Genomic DNA, 19,205 nt, shown 5'->3' on the forward strand with positions numbered 1-19,205 from the left:
TGGCGACCTAGTCCTTCCTTATAGCTTGTCGTTCTTTAAGTGTTAGCTTGGCTCAGTTAGTAACACTCTTCCCTCTGAGTCTGCAGGTCATGGGTTCAAACTCCTCTCTTTCAGAGATTTGAGCACTTAAGCCAGGCTGACACTTCAGTGCAGTACTGAGAGAGGGAGTGCTGCCTTTTGTAAGAGACATTAAACTGAGGCCTTGTCTGCCCTTTCAGGGGGCTGTAAAATATCCCATGGCACTATTAGAGGAAAAGTTCTCCTGATCAACATTTATCCCTCAACCAACATCACTAAAACAGATTATTTAATTGCTGTGCGTAAATTGGCTGCCATGTTTCCTACATTTCAACAATGAACACAATTCAAAAATACATAATTGTACACTTCAGGTCATCATGAGGTGGTGAAAGGCGCAATATAAATGCAAGTCCTCCCTTCTTTGTGTGTTGATCTTAAATATTATATCTGAGCACAGTTCCATAGCTACAAATATGAGTTTACAACCTGTCTCACTTTTCATTTGAGACATGACATGTGGTAAGTGTATCTCTCCACCACTGGGGTTTTCCTCACCTCATGTCTGGGTTTGTTGTAGACTAATTGAAAGAGATTGATTGCTATGACTAGTCAGCAACTCCAATATCGTTGTATCGTGAGCCGACCAGGATGGCAGAAGACGATCTAGTTAGAGCGTTTTTTTTTTAATATTTAGCAATTGCTATGTCCCTACATGGTCCCATCACTGTCTCTCCAAAAATGCCCTGGACTGAGTGGAGCTGCAGGAACCGTGTCCTCAGTGGTGAGGAGCCTGCTGTGAAGTGGTCTCTAGGGAACCAGTCACCTAGCAACCAACCCCCCGCCGGGTCCTGTCCTCTCCCAGGGCCGCCGGCCTCCGCGAAGCCGGGGTCAGATGTTGGAGCCTGCGGCCGGTCGAGGAGCGAGCGAGAGCGGGAGAAAAGCGGCGAACTGCTCCAGGGGGGAGCGGGCCCTCAGGATGTGAGTCCGGGACTGGCGCAGGGCCGGCCCTAAGGGAGGAGGGGTGCTCCGCTCCCCGGTGAGGGTGTCTGCACCGCCCCCGGCCTGCTTCAGGGCCCTGCGTGTTTTTTTGAGTGTGCTTGTAGGGAGGGGGGCCAAGGCCGCAGTCAGGCTGCACCCCGAGGCGCAGCGGGGTTTTATCTCTGCCTTCCTGTCGGCAGTGAGTGGGTGGGAGTCACTGCTCCCCCTATAACCTGGCTTCACGCTGCGCCGCAGTTATATTGCGGACGGCGCTAAGTCCCAGGAGGCCGCTGGGCTTCGGTGTCTCCCGGGATCAGCCCACCCTGGCTGGAGTTTTGCTGCCACTTTCGAGTCGATGCGCATCTGAAAGCGCTCGGAATTCAGGCGAGACGTGGCTGCAGCCGAAAGGATCCGTTCATTTCTGTTATTCCTCAGAGTAACTGTCAACGTCAAGGAAAATGTGAGGAATTAGCTGCAGATCAGAACAAAATAGAACCAGACACTGAATGCCCATTTAAATGAGTGAAGGTCTTGACTTTTGAGGAGTGACGAATGTCAAAATTAGTCTGTTTAAAACAAATGAGGGAGTCACATTCTGCTGAGTAAAACTTGTATTTTACATGAGCCTGAGGGATTGAGAAGCTTGTACTCCTGTAATAATTAGAGAGATAAGAGCAGCTGACTGTAAATTATTAAAATATTTTTCTCACTGCGGAGGAATTATTAAAGTTTGAAACTTGCATGATCCAATGCCTTTTCGATTTGAAAGGAAAAATAAAACTATTGGACTATAGGAGGGATGACCCTGGGCTGCGTGCACATGGTTTCTTCACGTGAACTCTGTGCAAGCACCAATTTCACAATTGCTCCTTAAAGGAAAATATAATAGCTGGTTCGATAGTAGTTCTGCATTCTGCCCAAGTCACTTTAATGATGGAGTTTCTGGGAACTATTGGAATGGCACCGACACCCAAATCTGGCTTTAGAAATCTCTTTTGGTATTCCTGCCCAATTGGGAGTGCAGTTTCCAGACTTCAGAAGATGTGCTGTTTTTTGAGGGAGAAGTGAGTGGAATGTGCATTCTCAACCAGTGTGTGTTTTATTCACTATCTTAATGCTTTGGGATTCAGGTTCAAGAAATACTTGCCAACAGGTGGTTGAACTTGCCTCTCTGCCTGAACCCCTTTGTGCCAGAACTATTGTAGTTATGAGGAACTCCTGTGAAGGTGCAGGTAGGTACAAGCATAACCCTATAGTGAGGTCAGGTGTCTTCCCAGGTGAATTTAAAGTAATGACTCCTGCTTATAATTTTTAGTGACTATTTTAAATGGTTTGTTTTCAGAACGCAGGTTGAAGACAAGAAGCATTTTCCGAGGAACTGGGTACACATCGGACCATGGATTACAATGAAACTCAGACTTTTCAAGTGTTAAATGTTCACGGTGCTTGACTTGAGCATAATCTTTAGTCTAACTTTGGTGGTGTATCCTTTTAAATCTTGGATGCAAGTGCAAATCTGTTGAATCTTTTGGGGAAAATGGATAATCCTTCCTGTATTAAGGATTGTTACAATCACTGTCAAGCAATTCTTCAGAAACTTTACGAACAGCGAACTATGGGCTTGTTTTGTGATATCGCAGTTGTGGTAGAGGGAAAGACTTTTCATGCTCACAAGAACATCCTGTCTGCATGCAGCAGCTACTTCTACACAACCCTGAGCAAGAATAACCAGGAGTGCACAGTTGTTCTGGATACGGTCAGCTTGGAGGGTTTTAGCCATCTGTTAGAGTTTTTTTATACTTCTCAGGTTCCAGGTTGTCACATGAGCGACTTCCTTTCAGCTGCTCAGAGTCTGAATGTTTGTGTACCAGCAAAGCTTCACATAGAGAACAGTGGATTAAACAGGAATGGCCTAGAGTTAGGTGAAGAGGTCTGTAAAGTACAGAATGTTCTTGTAAGAAACCAGGAGGTGGAGTTAGATTTAGAAGACCTGGAGTTGCTTACGAGAATGAAGAAGGAGAATCCTGCACAGACGGTAAGTCCGCAGGGTAAAGCTGATGTGAGCAATGGATCAGTTGTGAGCAGAAAGGTGCACCGTGCGTGCCTGGCTAAAATCAAAACTCGATTGCAGACTGCCAGGTTAGCTAGAGCAATTGCTTCTAGTAGAAAATCAGCGCATCCTCAGACCAGACTAATTCATGTGAATGGGAGGAAGGAGAAGCAAGAGATTGTTGCAAAATCAGAGAATTCTACGGTTCCGTGTCAGTGGACTAAAGTTAGAATAAGTGGGTCCCAGAGAAAAGCTGTGCCTGGAGCACTGAATATCTCTCTGGAGGGGATGGACTCGAGCTGTGAAATTCACGAAAACGCCAGAAATAGCACCAGTGTTTTGCCGTCTTTGAATGCAGAACGTTCACCAGTAACACAGCGTAGCAGGCCAAAAAGATCGAGGATGAAGCCAGGGAAGACCTCTGTATTAATAACCGAGGGCCTTTCAGGAGATGTAGATAACATTCTGGAAAGGAAACGAGTGAGATGCGAAGGTTGTAAGAAGCTGCTGACGTATACTCACTACCTTTCCCATCAGGTTTCCACCGGCGAGGAGTCCTTCAGGTGTGACATCTGTGAGAAATTGTTCAGTTATAGGTGAGTTACTGCCTATACAAAATCCTGGGTCATCGCAGCACTGTACCTGGTGCTCCACCTGTAACATGTATTGTGCAGCCAGTTTAAAAAAAATTCATGCTTGGAATGTGGGCGTCACTGGCATTTATTGCCAACGTGGTGGTGGATCACCTTCTTGAAGTGGTTTCTTACAACTGAGTGACTGCAAAGGACAGTTAATTCAGCCACGTTGGTGTGGGACTGCAGTCACGTATAGGACAGACTGAGTAAGGACGACCAGTTTCCTTCGCTAAAGGACATTAGTAAACCAGATAGGTTATTACAACCATCCGACAGCTTCATGGTCACTTTTACAGACACCAGCGTTTTTACAGGTTTAAAAAAAAAACTGATTTCAGATTCTCAAACTGCCATGATGGAGTTTTAACTTCCATTCTTTGAATTATTAGTCCAGTAACACAATTCACTACATTACTGTGATAGCTGTCGCTTGCTGCATTAGTGTACCCCGCATTTTCCTATTTAATTCTTGTCTGCATCTTGGATATATCCTTTTGAACCCTATATTTTTTAAGAAAAGAGGAAGGGAATACTGGCATGGGGTATGCATAGACTCGCACACAGTCGCCACAGTCACGCACAGTCGCCACAGTCACGCACACACGCACAGACACAGGTGTCGCCTCTCCCACATTCCTCCTACAGCACTAAAACAGGTCTAACCAAAGTTACGAATGAGATCCTCTGTAACTGACTGTGTTGTATTATATCTCCTCATCAACTTCTCTGCAGCCTTTCATACAGTTGGCCACACCATCCTTCTCCAATACCTTCCTGTCATTGTCCAGTTCGTTGGGATTGCCCTCACTTGGTTTGACTTGTACCTATATGATCAGAGCCAGAGCACCTCCAGCAATGGCTTCTCTTTTCACCCCTGCACTGTCACCATGGGAGTACCCTTCCTCTTTCTTATCTATATGCTACCTCTTGGCGATATCTGAAGACATGGAGTTAGGTTCCACATGTATGCTGACGACACCCAACTCTACCTCACCACCACCTCTCTGAACCCCCTCCACTATTCTGTGCCACTCACTGTCTGTGTTGACCAGACTACTTGTCTGACATCAGTCTTGGATAAGCTGCAGTTAACTCCAGCTAAACATTGGAAAGACCAAAGTCAACATCTAGTCCCTGCCACAAATGCTGTCCCCTTCTCCGGCCATCATCTTGGCCTGAATCAGACTGACTGGAACGTCTGCGTCCTGCTCGACCTTAAACCGAGCTTCCGACCCTATATCCTCTCCATCCACCTCTGCAGCATTGCCCATCTCCGCCCCTGCTTCAGCTCATCTGCCGTCGAAGCCTTCATCCGTGCGTTGGTCACCTTCAGCCTCAACTATTCCAATGTTCTGGCCAGCTTCCAATCCTCCACCCTATGTAAACTTCTGCTCGACCAAAACTCTGTTGCCCGTATCCTATTCTGCATCAAGTCCCACTCACCCTCACACCCAACTTTTCTGACCTGCACATTTTTAGGTTAACGTTGCTGTTTAAATAAGTTATTTAAAAAAAAAAATGTTAAGTGGTGAACAGATAAAACTGTTCAGTAACAAATGTGAATTGGTCGATTGCAATATTTCCGGACTTTTTAACATGACTAGAAACAAGGTAAATAAGGGGAGGAGTGGCAATGCATGGTCCAAAATATTCTCTTTTGCAACTTTTGTTTCTGTCCCAAAAGAAAATTAAACTGGGGGATTATTTAAAAAAAGGCTCTTGAATCATAGACTGATTTAAATCCCTCTGGCAACCTGACACTGACTTGTCATAGAACCATTTAACCTCAATGTTGGGTCCAGGGGGGTGCAGAGTTGGTAGACTGCTTTCCAGTCTCAGATACTGAGCAGAGAAAACTCTGTTCCAGTCAGCTTCGTGGCGATTTTGAGAGCAAACCTCCTCCCTCCCTCCCTCCCTCCCTCCCTCCCTCCATGTGCACCTCCGTTGCCTGTCTCTCTGATTCATTAAAGAGCAGTTGACTTTGCACGGCCATGCTAAAGTTACCTGGCTGCCTTGAGCACCTGTGATGTTTTTTTGCCAGAAGACGTTCTAGAGGTTAACAAAGTGGCTGATTGGAACTGACTATTTCTCTAGTTGCCAGCTAAGCCAGCACCAGAAAACTCACCACAACAAGAAGTTGTATCAGTGTGACCAGTGCGGAAAACAGCTCAAATCCATGGAGAAGCTGCGTGACCACGTGGCGTACCATGGAGATGCCAGGCCCCATCAGTGCAATCTGTGTGACAAGGCGTACAAGGTAAAAAGTAAGTATGAGTGGCCGGCAGCTCGAATATCTGTCAGCTAAATGTGTTCTATGACTGTCTGGTAGACCAACAATTATATTTCCTAATTCCGTACACCACTGTAATGAAAATCCACCTAAATACCTTGGGAGGTGAAATTCAACATCAGCGGGGTACAAAACGGGTGGTCATGGATGGATTGGCCATCATTTACGTGCCTGATTTTCCTTTCTATTGACTTCAGTAGATTAGAAGATTGAGCAGGTTGAATAGCCAGTGGCCAATTCATTACCGATCATTTTATGCCGCTGCTGAAGTTGAATTTCACCACCTCCCCTGCCTCTTTTTGCAGATGATTTTTGATGTAACTGTGCTGTAAAACTTTTTCTGAGTCCACCTGTGCAATTCAAGACTTAAAAGACTCAACACAGACCTGTGCAATGGCGCTCCTGAATACACATCAGCATAGACTTGGACTAAAAAATTCCACAGATCTGTGACTGAAATGCGGCCACATAACGACGTACGTTCTGCTTTTTGTAGACACTGAGTGTTACAAGATGGCAAACTAATGGCTCTCTGGCACCAGAAATAAAGTTCAATAAATTTATGCTACTAAACTTTTTGTTTGCAAAATCTAAAATGGATGGTGTGGCTAATCTCTTTTTTTTGTAGTGATGTTGGTTGAGGTTTAAATATTGGCCAGGGCACTGGGAGAGCTCCCTGCATTTCTTTGAAATAGTGCCGTGGGAACTTTTACGTCCACCTGAGAGGGCAGACGAGGCCTTGTGGTAACATTTCGTCCGCAAGATGGGACCTCTAACCTTGCAGTATTTCTTCGGTACTGCACTCGTGTGTCGGACTAGATTATATGATCAAGTTTCAAGCTTCCATTATTAGGTAGGGCAGATGTTTGTTGTTCATTCATTTTTTTTGTGTTTTTTTTTCTGCCTCAGGAGATGTGAGATTTCTCATCATAGACTAACTGGCAACAGAAAGAAAGATGTGCATTTATATAGCGCCTTTCACGACCACCAGACATCTCAAAGCGCTTTACAGCCAATTAAGTACTTTTTGATTGTAGTTCTTTTTGTAATGTAGGAAATGCGGCATCCAATTTGCACACAAGCAAGCTCCCACAAACAGCAATGTGATAATGACCAGATAATCTCTTTTTGTTATGTTGATTGAGGGATAAATATTGGCCAGGACTTGGGAGATAACTGCCCTGCTCTACTTCGAAATAGTGCTACAGGATCTTTTATGTCCACTGAGAAAGTAGACGGGACCTCAGTTTAATGTCTCATCCGAAGGACCGCATCTCCGACAGGGTAGCACTTTCTCAGTGCTGCACTGGAATGCAGCCTAGATTTTTGTGCCCAAGTCCCTGGAGTGGGACTTGAATCCACAATCCTCCTGAGTCGGAGACGAGAGTGCTACCCGCTGAGCCACAGCTGACAACACTCATTGTCTGCAATCTTTCTCTTAAATCGTTCTTTTATACACTTCTGTCTCTAAACTGTGGCATTTAACCAGGTTCTGACCCAAACACATCAGGTGCAGTTTGAATTTTGTGGGCCTGGATGTTTGGAAAGGGCTATTTTTATCACGGATGCCTCATTGATGGATAAATTCTAAATCGGAACTTTGAGATCTGTTAGTGTCAGCAACTCGAGACACCTGCACATATAGAGAGAACTTGCATTTTAGAGTGCATCTCATCCTCAGGATGTCCCAAAGCACCTCACAGTGCTTTTGAAGTGTAATCACTATTGTAATATAGCAAACGCAGTAGCTAATTTGTGCACAGGAAGGTCCCACAAACAGCAATAAGATAAATGACCACATAATCTGTTTTGGCGATGTTAGTTGAGTGATAAATACTGTCCACGGCACTGTGGAATACGTCCCTGCTCTTCGTTAAAAATTGCCGTAGGGTTGTTTACATCCACCTGAGTCAGACAGGCAGGCCTCGGTTTAACCTCTCATCCAAAAGACGGCACCTCCAACTGTGCAGCGTTCCCTCAGTATTGCACTGAAATGCCAGCCTAGATTATGTGCTCAAGTCCCTGGGGCGGGGCTTTGGGTCTTTCTCGGAGGTGAGCGTGCTACCACTGATCCATGGCTGACATCTAAATGAGAATTAAAATTTTCTGGCCTCAAAGCTCCATCCCACATTTCCAGAATGAATCATTTAAAAAAAAAAAAAAAAAATCCTATGTGGATTTTTGTGAAGACATGATAACCCTCTGCTGTGATGCCCCTTTCCCTAGTGGAATAGCATGCCAGCGTTCACTGTCTCAGTTCACACATGAAAAATGGCTCTTGCTTGAGGTAATGGAGGGCTGCTAGCATTCTTGAAACAATACCCCAGCAAACAACACCGAGTGCAAGAGGATTAGTGTTGTGCAAAGAACGTGCAAGAGATGGTGACAACTGGTTCCAAAGTTTGTGTGTGTGTGTGTGTGTGTATTTTGCACTAGAAATGCACCGAAATCTAAATGGCCTCATCATACTTAGTTAACGAGTTTAAAATATCTTTTCAGATGACCTAACCCAACACATACGTGTGAAGCACATGGAAGCATCAAAGGGGAAACCACCCCTGGTACAGCTGTGTGAATTCTGCGGGCAGGCTGTGAAACACTACAAGAGCCACAAGATTTTCTGCAGGTAAAAAACAATGAAGTAGTAGGGTTCCTGGGCAATGGGTGGCTGACTTGCAGCCAGCTTTAGGCTCGGTAAAATCCAAGAAAGATAAGAAAGGAAGACTTTCACGACCTCGGGACGTCCCAAAGTACTCTACAGCCAATAAAGCACTTTTGAAGTATAGTCACTGTTGTAATGTAGGAAACACAGCAGCTAATTTGCATACAGTGAGATCCCACAAACAGCAATATGATAAATTACCAAATAATCTGTTTCTTTAGTGGTATTGGTTGAGGGATAAATATTGACCAGGACACCGGGATGACACCGGGATAACTCCGCTGCTCCTCTTCTTCGAAATAATCCCATGGGATCTTTTACTTCCACCTGAGAGGGCAGTTGGGACTCTCGGTTTAACGTCTCATCTGAAAGATGGCATCTCTGACAGTGCAGCACTCCCTCAGTACTGCACTGGAGTGTCAGCCTAGATTTTGTGTTCAAATCTGTTAAATTATGAGGACTGGTTGCATAAACCATTTCAGTGGGATGAGAATGGATTGGAATCCAGGTAAATTGGAATCAAAGATTGGCAGGCAAAACTGTAGTGGAACAATAGGCTGCCTTTAAAGAGGAAATAGTTTGGGTACAGTCGAGGTACATTCCCACTAGGGGAAAGGTTGGGCAACTAAAGTCAGAGCTCCCTCGATGACAAAAGAGATAGAGAGTAAGATGAAGCAGCAAAAGAGTGTGAATGACAGATGTCAAGTCAACAATACATCTGAGAATCTGGCTAAATATAGAAAGTTCAGAGAAGTGAGTTAGAAAATAAGAAGGGCAAAGAGAGGGCAGCTAACATAAAAGATAATCCAAAAGTCTTCAATAGGCATATAAATAATAAACGGGTAGTAAGAGAGATGTGGGGCTGATTTAAGGACAAAAAGGAGAGCTATGCATGGAGACAGAGGATATGGCTGAGATACTAAATTACTACTTTGCATCTGTCTTCACCAGGGAAGAAAATGCTACCATAGACATAGTAAAGGAGCAGGTAGAGGAGATACTGTATGGGATAAGAATTGATAAAGACGAGGTACTAGAAAGGCTGGCTGTACTTAAAGTAAATAAGTCACCAGGACCGGATAGGATGCATCCTAGGACGCTGAGGAAGAAATCGCGGAGGTACTGGCCATAATCTTCCAATCCTCCTTTGAAACGGGGGTGGTGCCAGAGGACTGGAGAATTGTAAATGTTACACCCTTCTTCAAAAAAGGGTGTGAAGATAAACCCCAGCAACTACAGGCCAGTCAGTTTAACCTCGGTAATGGGGACACTTTTAGAAACAATAATCAGGGACAAAATTAACAGTCACTTAGACAAGTGTGGATTAATTAAGGAAAGCCAGCATGGATTTGTTAAATGCAAATTGTGTTTAACCAACTTGATTGAGTTTTTTGATGAGGTAACAGAGAGGGTTGATGAGGGCAATGCAGTTGATGTGGTGTACATGGATTTCCAAAAGGCGTTTGACAAAGTGCCACATAATAGGCTTGCCAGCAAAGTTGAAGCCCATGGAATAAAAGGGACAGTGGCAGTATGGATACGAAATTGGCTAAGGGACAGGAAACAGGTGAACGGTTATTTTTTGGATTGGAGGATTCCCCAGGGGTCAGTACTAGGACTACTGCTTTTCTTGATGTATATTAATGACTTGGATGTGGGTGTACAGGGCACAACTTCAAAATTTGCAGATGATACAAAACTTGGAAGTATAGTGAACAGTGAGGAGGATAGTAATAGACTTCAAGAGGACATTGACAGGCTGGTGGAATGGGCGGACAAGTGACAGATGAAATTTAACAGAAAAGTGCGGTGATACATTTTGGTAGAAAGAATGAGGAGAGGAAATAGAAACTAAATAGTACAATCCTAAAGTGGGTGCATAAACAGAGCGACCTAAGGGTTTTTATGCACAATCGTTGAAGGGGGCATGGCAGGTTGAGAAAGCAGTTTTTAAAAAAGCTTACAGGATCCTGGGCTTCATGAATAGAGGTATAGAGTACAAAAACGTGTAAATTATGATAAGAACATAAGAAATAGGAACAGGAGTAGGCCATACAGCCCCTCGAGCCTGCTCCACTGGTTCGGCCTCAACTTGAAGTATTGTGTCCAATTCTGGGCACTGCACTTTAGGAAGGATGTGAAGGCCTTGGAGAGAGTGCAGAATAGATTTACGAGAATGATTCCAGGGACAAGGGACTTCAGTTACTTGGATAGACTGGAGAAGCTGGTGTTCTCCTCAGAGAAGAGTGAGAGGAGATTTGATAGAGGTGTTCAAAATCATGAGGGGTCTGGACAGAGTAGATAGCAAGAAACTGTTCCTATTGGCAGAGAACACAGATTTAAGGTGATTGGCAAAAGAACCAAAGGCGACATAAAAATGTTCTTATGCAGCGAGTGGTTAGGATCTGGAATGCACTGCCTGAAAGGGTGGTGGAGGCAGACTCAATCGTGGCTTTGAAAAGGGAATTGGATATGTACCTGAAAGAAAAAAAATTTGGGCTACGGGGAAAGGGCGGCGGTCTTGCAGAGAGCCGGCACAGGCTCGACGGGCCGAATGGCCTCCCTCTGTGCTGTAACCATTCTATGAAACCTGGGTTATATTCCCTTGAGTTTCGAAGGTTCAGGGTGATCTAATCAACGTCTAGAAAATGATATATAATCGAAAGTTTAGATACAAAGGGCCCAAGTTTCCACACGAAAGAAAACGGGCGCCCCTCCGAGCTGGGCGCCCGTTTTTCGCGCCTACAACGGCGCCTAAAAAAAAAATCGCGATTCTGGAGCGTTCTGCAGCTCCTTGTCTGCCTGGCGCGGCGCCCAGGGGGGCGGAGCCTACACTCGCGCCGATTTTGTAAGTGGGAGGGGGCGGGTACTATTTAAATTAGTTTTTTTCCTGCCGGCAACGCTGCGCATGCGCGTTGGAGCGTTCGCGCATGCTCAGTGTGAAAAAAAACATTGGCACTCGGCCATTTTTGTAGTTCTTTGTAGCTGTTTAATTTTTGAACATTTTTTAATAAAACCACATTGCCATCAGCACTGAGGCATCCCTTCTCACTGTCTCCTTCCCCTCCCTCCACGGCAACAAGCCGCTGTCTCCTTCCCTTCACTCCCCTCCCTCCACGGCAACAAGCTGCTGTCTCCTCCCTTCCCTCCGCGGCAACAAGCCGCTGTCTCATTCCCCTCCCACCATGGCAACAAGCCGCTGTCTCCTTCCCCTCCCTCCCCTCCCTCCACGGCAACAAGCTGCTGTCTCCTTCCCCTCCCTCCCCTCCGCGGCAACAAACGACGGTTTCCTTCGAACGATGGCTGAAGCACTTTCACACAGGTAGGAAGATGGTTTATTTAATCTTTTCTTTGCTTATAAATGTTTATTCAGGTTGGATTTATTTGTATCATATTTGTAGAAGTATAAATAAGGATTTATTGTAGAATTTAATGAGTTCCCTTCTCCCCCCCCCCCTCCCCTCCCACCTTGTTCTGGACGCCTAATTTGTAACCTGCGCCTGATTTTTTAATGTGTAGAACAGGTTTTTTCAGTTCTACAAAAATCTTCACTTGCTCCATTCTACTTTAGTTTGGAGTACGTTTTCACTGTGGAAACTTTCAAATCAGGCGTCAGTGGCCGGACACGCCCCCTTTTGAAGAAAAAATTCTGTTCTAAAGTAGAACTGTTCTACCTCACTAGAACTGCAGAAAAAAAATGTGGAGAATTGCAATTTCTAAGATAGTCCGTTCTCCACCAGTTGCTCCTAAAAATCAGGCGCAAATCATGTGGAAACTTGGGCCCAAAGAAACAATTTCCTCTGGTGGGGGAATCCAGAACAAGGGGGCACAAAGTTAAAATTAGAGCTCAGGCGTTTAGGAATGAAATCAGGAAGCCTTTTTCACACAAAGGGATGTGGAAATCTGGAACTCACTTCCCTCAAAGCGCTGGGATACTGGGTCAATTGAAATTTTCAATAAAGACATTGATGGATGTTGGGTCAATGTATCAAGGGATGGAAAAAAGATGGGTAAATTGAATTGAGGTACAGATCACCTAATTGAATGGCCAAAAAGGCTCGAGGGGCTAAATGGCCCACTCCTATTCCTAATGCTTTCTTGGGGTTATTTTACATCTGTGAAATTACAATGCAGAAGAGAGTTGGGTTATTTAATTTAATTGCTACCATTTCTTTCCTCCCCTTTTGTTTACAGTGGCATTAAGAAGTTCCAGTGCAAGTTCTGTCTGCAGGCATTCTATCGCTTGTCTGAGTTGAAAAGGCACACGTGGACCCACACAGGGGAGCTGCCTTATCAGTGCCGGGTAAGTGCTTGTTGTAACCAGACAGCTGCATAAAGGTGATGGTCTACTGCAGGTGGGGTTTGTGTAAAGGTGATCTGTCCCAATGACATTGTATTTGGATCTGAGGAGACTTTCTGTCTGAGCTGAGCTTGAACCCAGAGCCCCAGAAGCGAAAGGTCACTGTGGGAGAAATTCGATCGCGCCTCTGTTGTGGTGTTAATCCAGGCGGAGCAGTACTTTTAGTGCCTTGAAAAAGTTTGCGCCTTGTGCCCAGAAATTTGTCAGAATCGGTCGAAGAGCTGACAGTGGCGATAAATCAGCCGTTGCACACCAGGGCTGGGTGGGCGGGGGGAGGGCGATAACAAAAGTTTGGTCGGTACATTTTGCAGACCCATTGCACATGCGCAGAACTCCAAATCAGATCCAGGGAAAAGCCGAGTCTTAAAGGCGTGGCATAGTAATGCACCCCCATTAAAGTTTTCAAAATCACTTCTTTTCAAGCTGTACTATTATATATGTCTGCCGCTGCAAACTCAGAGGCCTACGCACTGTGCTGTGTGTAAACGTTGCACTGCTTGTGACCTCTGAGGGAAGCACTTTCTCATCCCTTTAAGTAGCCACCAGTTAATGACTCTGCAAGCCTGAACTGACTGTTTTTCCAGGCGTTGTTATTGGTGGGTGCTCAATGAGGCGCATGTACTGAATTTACCGACCAGGGCCCAAGCGTGCGCGCTGCACCAGGAATGCGTCACGATCGGAATAATCGTCAGCAGCCAGGCGCTAATGGTTTGCGCCCCCGGTGAGCCTCTAATGAATTTTCAGTCGGGGTGCTAAAAGCTGCACTCCCAGTTGGTAACCTCTTGGGCTCCCATTAACGCTAACATTAGACAACCGAAAATCCAGCAAATTGTCTCTGGCCCCCAAGTCCCCAAAACTCAGTCCCCTTGGTCTGTATGGCTCAGGTACGTGCTGGGTCAGCTCATTGAGTTTTTGGAGGAGCCATGTAGATGGGATTTTTAAAATGTCACCTGTATTTCTTAAGTATCTTTTCCTCTTTTTGCATCTACAGTGCTTATGTTTGGTAGCAGAAGACCTGTCATCCTTAATAGCTGTGCTGTAGGTTTACACTAAATGATGCAGGAGCATCATGACGAGACACTTGGTACCCCATCACAACCATGTAATCTCCGGGGAGGGGCAAAAAATATCAGGAAAAAACTCCGGGCCCATAAGGTGGTTGGGGAGGAGGGGGGTTGAAAGCTGGATAGCAGCCAAGCGCAGGAACTCCTTCTCTTCTCCCCACCCTAATGCTCCACAGGTCCGGTGCGGTGCTCTGCAGGTCCCGCACAGCTTTTAATAGAAAAAACACGCATTAATGGAATTCTGAATGACCTGTGAGGGGCTGTATGTGCCAAAAAGAATTAGAGGGTACATTGCCCCACCCCCACAACTCCCCACCAATCTCCCAAGCCCAAGGATGCTGTCCCTCTAGTCACCCCCGCCAAGGGTGAGATCCCCCTAAAAAGTAGAACAATTTCATCAAAACTCAGCTGTGGTGCAGAAAAATTTAAAAAGCTTAAGTTTCAATTTGGAGATGTGCAAAGACATGTACTGTCCCCAGCTGACCAGAGAATGGTTGGTGGGTCTTTATTTCCACCAGGAAAGAGGAAAGGAAAATGTTGATAAAGTTACCGATTATGGTAGAGATAAGAACTGAAATATTAATAAAATTATGAATTAAGAATATTTGTTTTATTTATTTTTTACATTCCCCTGCAGTGATCCCGCCCTGTTTTCCCCCCCACCTCCCCCCCCCATCCCGGCGCTGATCTCCTGTTCGCCTGCAGTAAATCTAGATTCCTGTACTCCCTGCAGCATTCCAGTATTCCCCTACAGTAACCTTGCATTCACCGGCAGTATTCTGGTTGCACACTAGGTATGTGGAAAGCGCTGCCGTCATCCCAGTAACCTAAAGAAGCACATTAGAACAGTTCACAAAGAGGAGATACGAGTGCAAATCGACAAGGAGCACGCTTCCCCGAAGCTTCTGAAGGACTTTCTACCTCGAGAGATGGAGAGTGACGGCCTGATCATGGGAAACCTTGAAATGGGGAACGGCAGCTTTCTGGACATGACTCAATCTGACGTTCAGTTGGGTGCATCAGCCCCTTCTACGATACCCTCTTTCACAACTGCCGTAGCAATCCATGGTGCAGTGCCTAGCATCTCGCATGTGCTCTGCACCGCTCCTGTTGATTCTAATGCTGTCATCCCACCTCTATACACAACTGTCTCTGCTGCTTTAGAACGGCACCACAATAAGATGTCCAGTCCTCTCCCATCTTTCAAGTCCCTCCTTACCAGCCCCCATGTGGATATGTTGCAGAATCCCTTTCACCAGGCAGCAGCCTTGGAGCAGAAGCTCCAGTAACTTTGGACATTGATCAACAAACTGGGGAAAACACAATGCACAAGGTGAAGTTATCCAGCAGCTCTGCACTCGCCAACATATTGTCCTTTGTATTGTTGATGGGCAAACTGCGGCCTGCAAATTGATGGAACAGTTGGGAAGATTGTTGCAGTCTTCTTTTCAAATGGACCTGCTGCATTATATTTTCTGTTTTAAATGTTACTGGCAACAGCTTGCTAAGACGTTCTTTCCCCCACATGGGTCTAAGGGACCTGTTACATTATGTGTGAATTTGTTGAGCTGCTGCTGAAGCAGAACTCCATCGAGGAAACAGGAGAAGAGAACAGATGTGGATTTACTAATCAACTTTGTCGCCTGACTTTCTCCCCCTCCGTAAGGAATGTTGGTGAAGTTATGTTGCTACGATTCAATGGAACATGGTATTCTCAAGTGTAAAACTCTGAGGTGACATGGAAAAAGTGCCCCACTGTATTCCAGAAAACACATGCTCACAAGCTGAGTGAAGCGGTTAAAATATGTATTTCTCTGGAAACTGCTCAATGTTTTTGGAAGAGCTATGATGGTGCGGTTATTATGTTTTCTGTCCTTAACTGTCATCAGCCACTCTAATGAGTCAGGGGTACTAGCAGCTAAAGTGTATATTATGTGAGCCAAGAACACTAAAACTCAAACTTTTTAATAAAACTGCCTCAGTTCACGCCCCCTCTCCGCCCTGTTGGATTTTAAAATGCAGGTGTTTTACTGTTGCGGGTTAATGCTGATAGTTGACCTTAATTCCCCACTGCCCTAAACAAACTGATGTGCCTTTATTGCCAGAAATTGTGTTAATATACAGTGAATGCCTCCCTCCTGTATGGTGGGGGCAGTGCTGTTACCTGCAGTTTTAAAGGGGCTTTTTTGATTAAGTGTAATTTGTTTTTAAAGTCACATAGGAAATACCACAGGCGTGAAGTTACTCTTAGTAAATTTTAAGTTGTTATCTCTAGTTCATTTTGGGGAAAAAAATTGGCAAACATATTTCAGTGATAGAAACACAATACTACAATGTTTTTTTGTTTAGTCCAGTAGTGAGCTAAGAAAGGCTGATTAAGTTATCACAATAGATATACTGCTTCATAGCTAATACTGCCAGATTATTGGAAAGTTCAAAACCAATATTACTGTCTTTTAAAAGTAAAATATTTACATTTTTAATAAAAACTCTTGTCTGTGAGTCTTAAATTGCAGTGAAGGCTTCTATAATGACAACAACTACTTTCATTTCTATAGCACCTTGAACATAGTAAAACATCCCAGTGTTATCAAACAAAATTTGACACCGAGCCACATGAGATATTGGAACAGGTGACCAAAAGCTTGTTCAAAGAGATAAATGTTGTTAAGAGTTCAATGATGGGGGAAGACCCTTTCCCTGGAGAGCAGGGGTGGGGAATCACTCAATTGTACCTTTTCTCAAATACTTTTACTAACATCACTTGAATACGATTTGGAGCTATGATTCTAAGATCCAGGTGCAAGTATGAGCTACAGTTTTTGAGTGCCTGAACTAGTGTATCCTTTGCAGATGCAATTCACTGGGCGATGTGCACCATTTGTTCAATGCCATCCGCAAAGCTCAGGTGCAAGATATCTCACAGTTGTATGTCTTCTTGATACTGAGAAGGCACTGGCCCTTTTCATTGTACTTCGAAGGTTGGGATTTGGTGAAAGCTTCTTCAAATGAAAGTCATCATTAAGCACAAACAGCATGACTTCCATCAACTGTAACTTGCATTGGGACATATGGCTAAGATGTTTTACATGTGGAATGTCCATTATCCACCAATATGCTGGTTGAACCACGTCATGACCCAGAGCCCACCACTCTGGCCAAGCTTAAACGCCACTTCCTTTTCAGATTGGCCAAAGGCATTTGCCTACAGGCTATCTGTCCCTTTTTATAGACCTAAATCCTACCCACCATCTACAAGGTTAAAGGCTGATGGAACACGAGATGAATATCACTGCTAGACAGAGCGAGCATCTCCAAAATGAATTAGCTTGTTGGGCTGTTTTGTGTAAGAACGCAAGAATTAGGAACAGGAGTAGGCCATTCGGCCCCTCGAGCCTGCTCCACCATTCAATGAGATCATGGCTGATCTTCTACCTCAACACTTTCTTGCACTTTCCCCATATCCCTTGTTTCCCTTAATATTCAAAAATCTATCGATCTCTGTCTTGAATATACTCAAGTACCTCCACAACCCTCTGGGGTACAGAATTCCAAAGATTCACCACCCTCCGAATGAAGAAGTTTCTCCTCATCTCAATCCTAAAATGGCCGGGTTGACCCCTTATTCTGAGACTGGCCCCTGGTTCTAGACTCACCGGCCAGAGGAAACATCCTCTCTGCATCTACCCTGTAAGAATTTTGTATGTTTCAATGAGATCATCTCTCATTCTTCTAAACTCTAGAGAATATAGGCCTAGTCTACTTCAATTTCTCCTCATAGGACAATCCCCCCATCCCAGGAATCAGTTTGGTGAACCTTCTATGGCAAGTATAATCCTTTAAGTAAGGAGACCAAAACTGTACACAATACCAAGTGCAGTCTCACCAGGGCCCTATATAATTGCAATAAGATGTTTTTACTCTTATACTCAAATTCTCTTGTAATAAAGGCCAACATACCATTTGCTTTCTTAATTGCTTGCTGTACCTGCATATTAACTTTCAGTGATTCATGTACAAGGACACCCAAGTCACTCTGAACCTCAACATTAGGCAGTCTCTCACCATTTTAAAAAATACCCTGCTTTTCTATTTTTCCTACCAAAGTGGAAAACTTCACATTTCTCCACATTATATTCTATTTTCCATGTGTGTTCCAAATACTTCCAGTGTCACTGTTTATTGCTCAGTCATGTAACATTTTGTCATCCTGGTACTGTCTTATGCCCACCAGGAAAACACTCTTCAGTCACAAGGCTTAGAAAGTAGTCAATGTAAGGATCTAATGGATGAAAGACAAGCAAGTCAGCACCAGACTCCCAATCACAGCCACTCCGAATGCAAAGGGGAAAAGGATCTGTTGTCCTCATAGAATCATTGAATGGTAACAGCACAGCCCGTCGAGCCAGTGCTGGCTCTGCAAGAGCACTTGAGCTAGTCCCACTCCCCCCGCCCTTTCCCCATAGCCCTGCAATTGTTTTTTCCTTCAGGTATTTACCCAACTCTCTTTTGAAAGCCACGATTGAGTCTGTCTCCACCACCCTTTCAGGCAGTGCATTCCAGATCCTAACCACTCGCTGCATAAAAAAGGTTTTCCTCATGTCGTCTTTGCTTCTTTTGCCAATCACCTTAAATCTGTATCCTCTGGTTCTTGACATTTCTGCCAATGGGAACAGTTTCTCTCTGCTCTGTCCAGACTCCAAGATTTTAGATACTTCGATCAAATCTCATCTCAATCTTCTCTGCTCTAAGGGGAACAACCCCAGCTTCTCCAGTCTATTCACTTAACTGAAGTCCCTGGAATCATTCTCATAAATCTTTTCTGCACCCTCTCTAAGGCCTTCACATCCTTACATAAGAACATAATATAAGAATTAGGAACAGGAGTAGGCCATTTAGCCCCTCGAGCCTGCTCCGCCATTCAACAAGATCATGGCTGATCTGGCCATGGACTCAGCTCCACTTATCCACCCGCTCCCCATAACCCTTAATTCCCTTATTGGTTAAAAATCTATTTATCTGTGATTTGAATACATTCAATGAGCTAGCCTCAACTGCTTCCTTGGGCAGAGAATTCCACAGATTCACAACCCTCTGGGAGAAGAAATTCCTTCTCAACTCGGTTTTAAATTGGCTCTCCCGTTT

General features: G+C 44.6%; 2 protein-coding genes across 4 annotated transcripts in view; one reads left to right on the forward strand and one right to left on the reverse strand.

Moving 5' to 3' along the window:
- LOC139264324 (glyoxylate reductase/hydroxypyruvate reductase-like) overlaps positions 1 to 806 on the reverse strand; it is a 110,291-nt gene extending 109,485 nt beyond the window's left edge. The window contains exon 1 of the mRNA XM_070880608.1: positions 577 to 806. Coding sequence (XP_070736709.1) covers positions 577 to 581 — 5 coding nt within the window. The 5' untranslated portion in view covers positions 582 to 806. The remainder of the gene's footprint in view (positions 1 to 576) is intronic.
- On the forward strand, positions 656 to 16,489 carry LOC139264309 (myoneurin-like). 3 transcript variants are annotated; one of them, XM_070880571.1, is made up of 6 exons: positions 656 to 999; positions 2,342 to 3,645; positions 5,779 to 5,948; positions 8,474 to 8,600; positions 12,831 to 12,939; positions 14,855 to 16,489. In XM_070880571.1, exons 2-6 carry the CDS (start codon positions 2,537 to 2,539, stop codon positions 15,347 to 15,349), a joined length of 2,010 nt encoding a protein of 669 aa, XP_070736672.1. In that variant the 5' UTR covers positions 656 to 999; positions 2,342 to 2,536; the 3' UTR covers positions 15,350 to 16,489. The 3 variants fall into 3 exon arrangements, with proteins under 3 accessions (XP_070736672.1, XP_070736687.1, XP_070736680.1); XM_070880586.1 differs by lacking the exon at positions 656 to 999 and adding an exon at positions 1,291 to 1,459; XM_070880579.1 differs by lacking the exon at positions 656 to 999 and adding an exon at positions 1,479 to 2,231.
- Positions 16,490 to 19,205: the final 2,716 nt, after the last annotated feature.

The sequence above is a fragment of the Pristiophorus japonicus genome, chromosome 1 (assembly GCF_044704955.1).
Source record: "Pristiophorus japonicus isolate sPriJap1 chromosome 1, sPriJap1.hap1, whole genome shotgun sequence".
Lineage (NCBI taxonomy): Eukaryota > Metazoa > Chordata > Chondrichthyes > Pristiophoridae > Pristiophorus > Pristiophorus japonicus.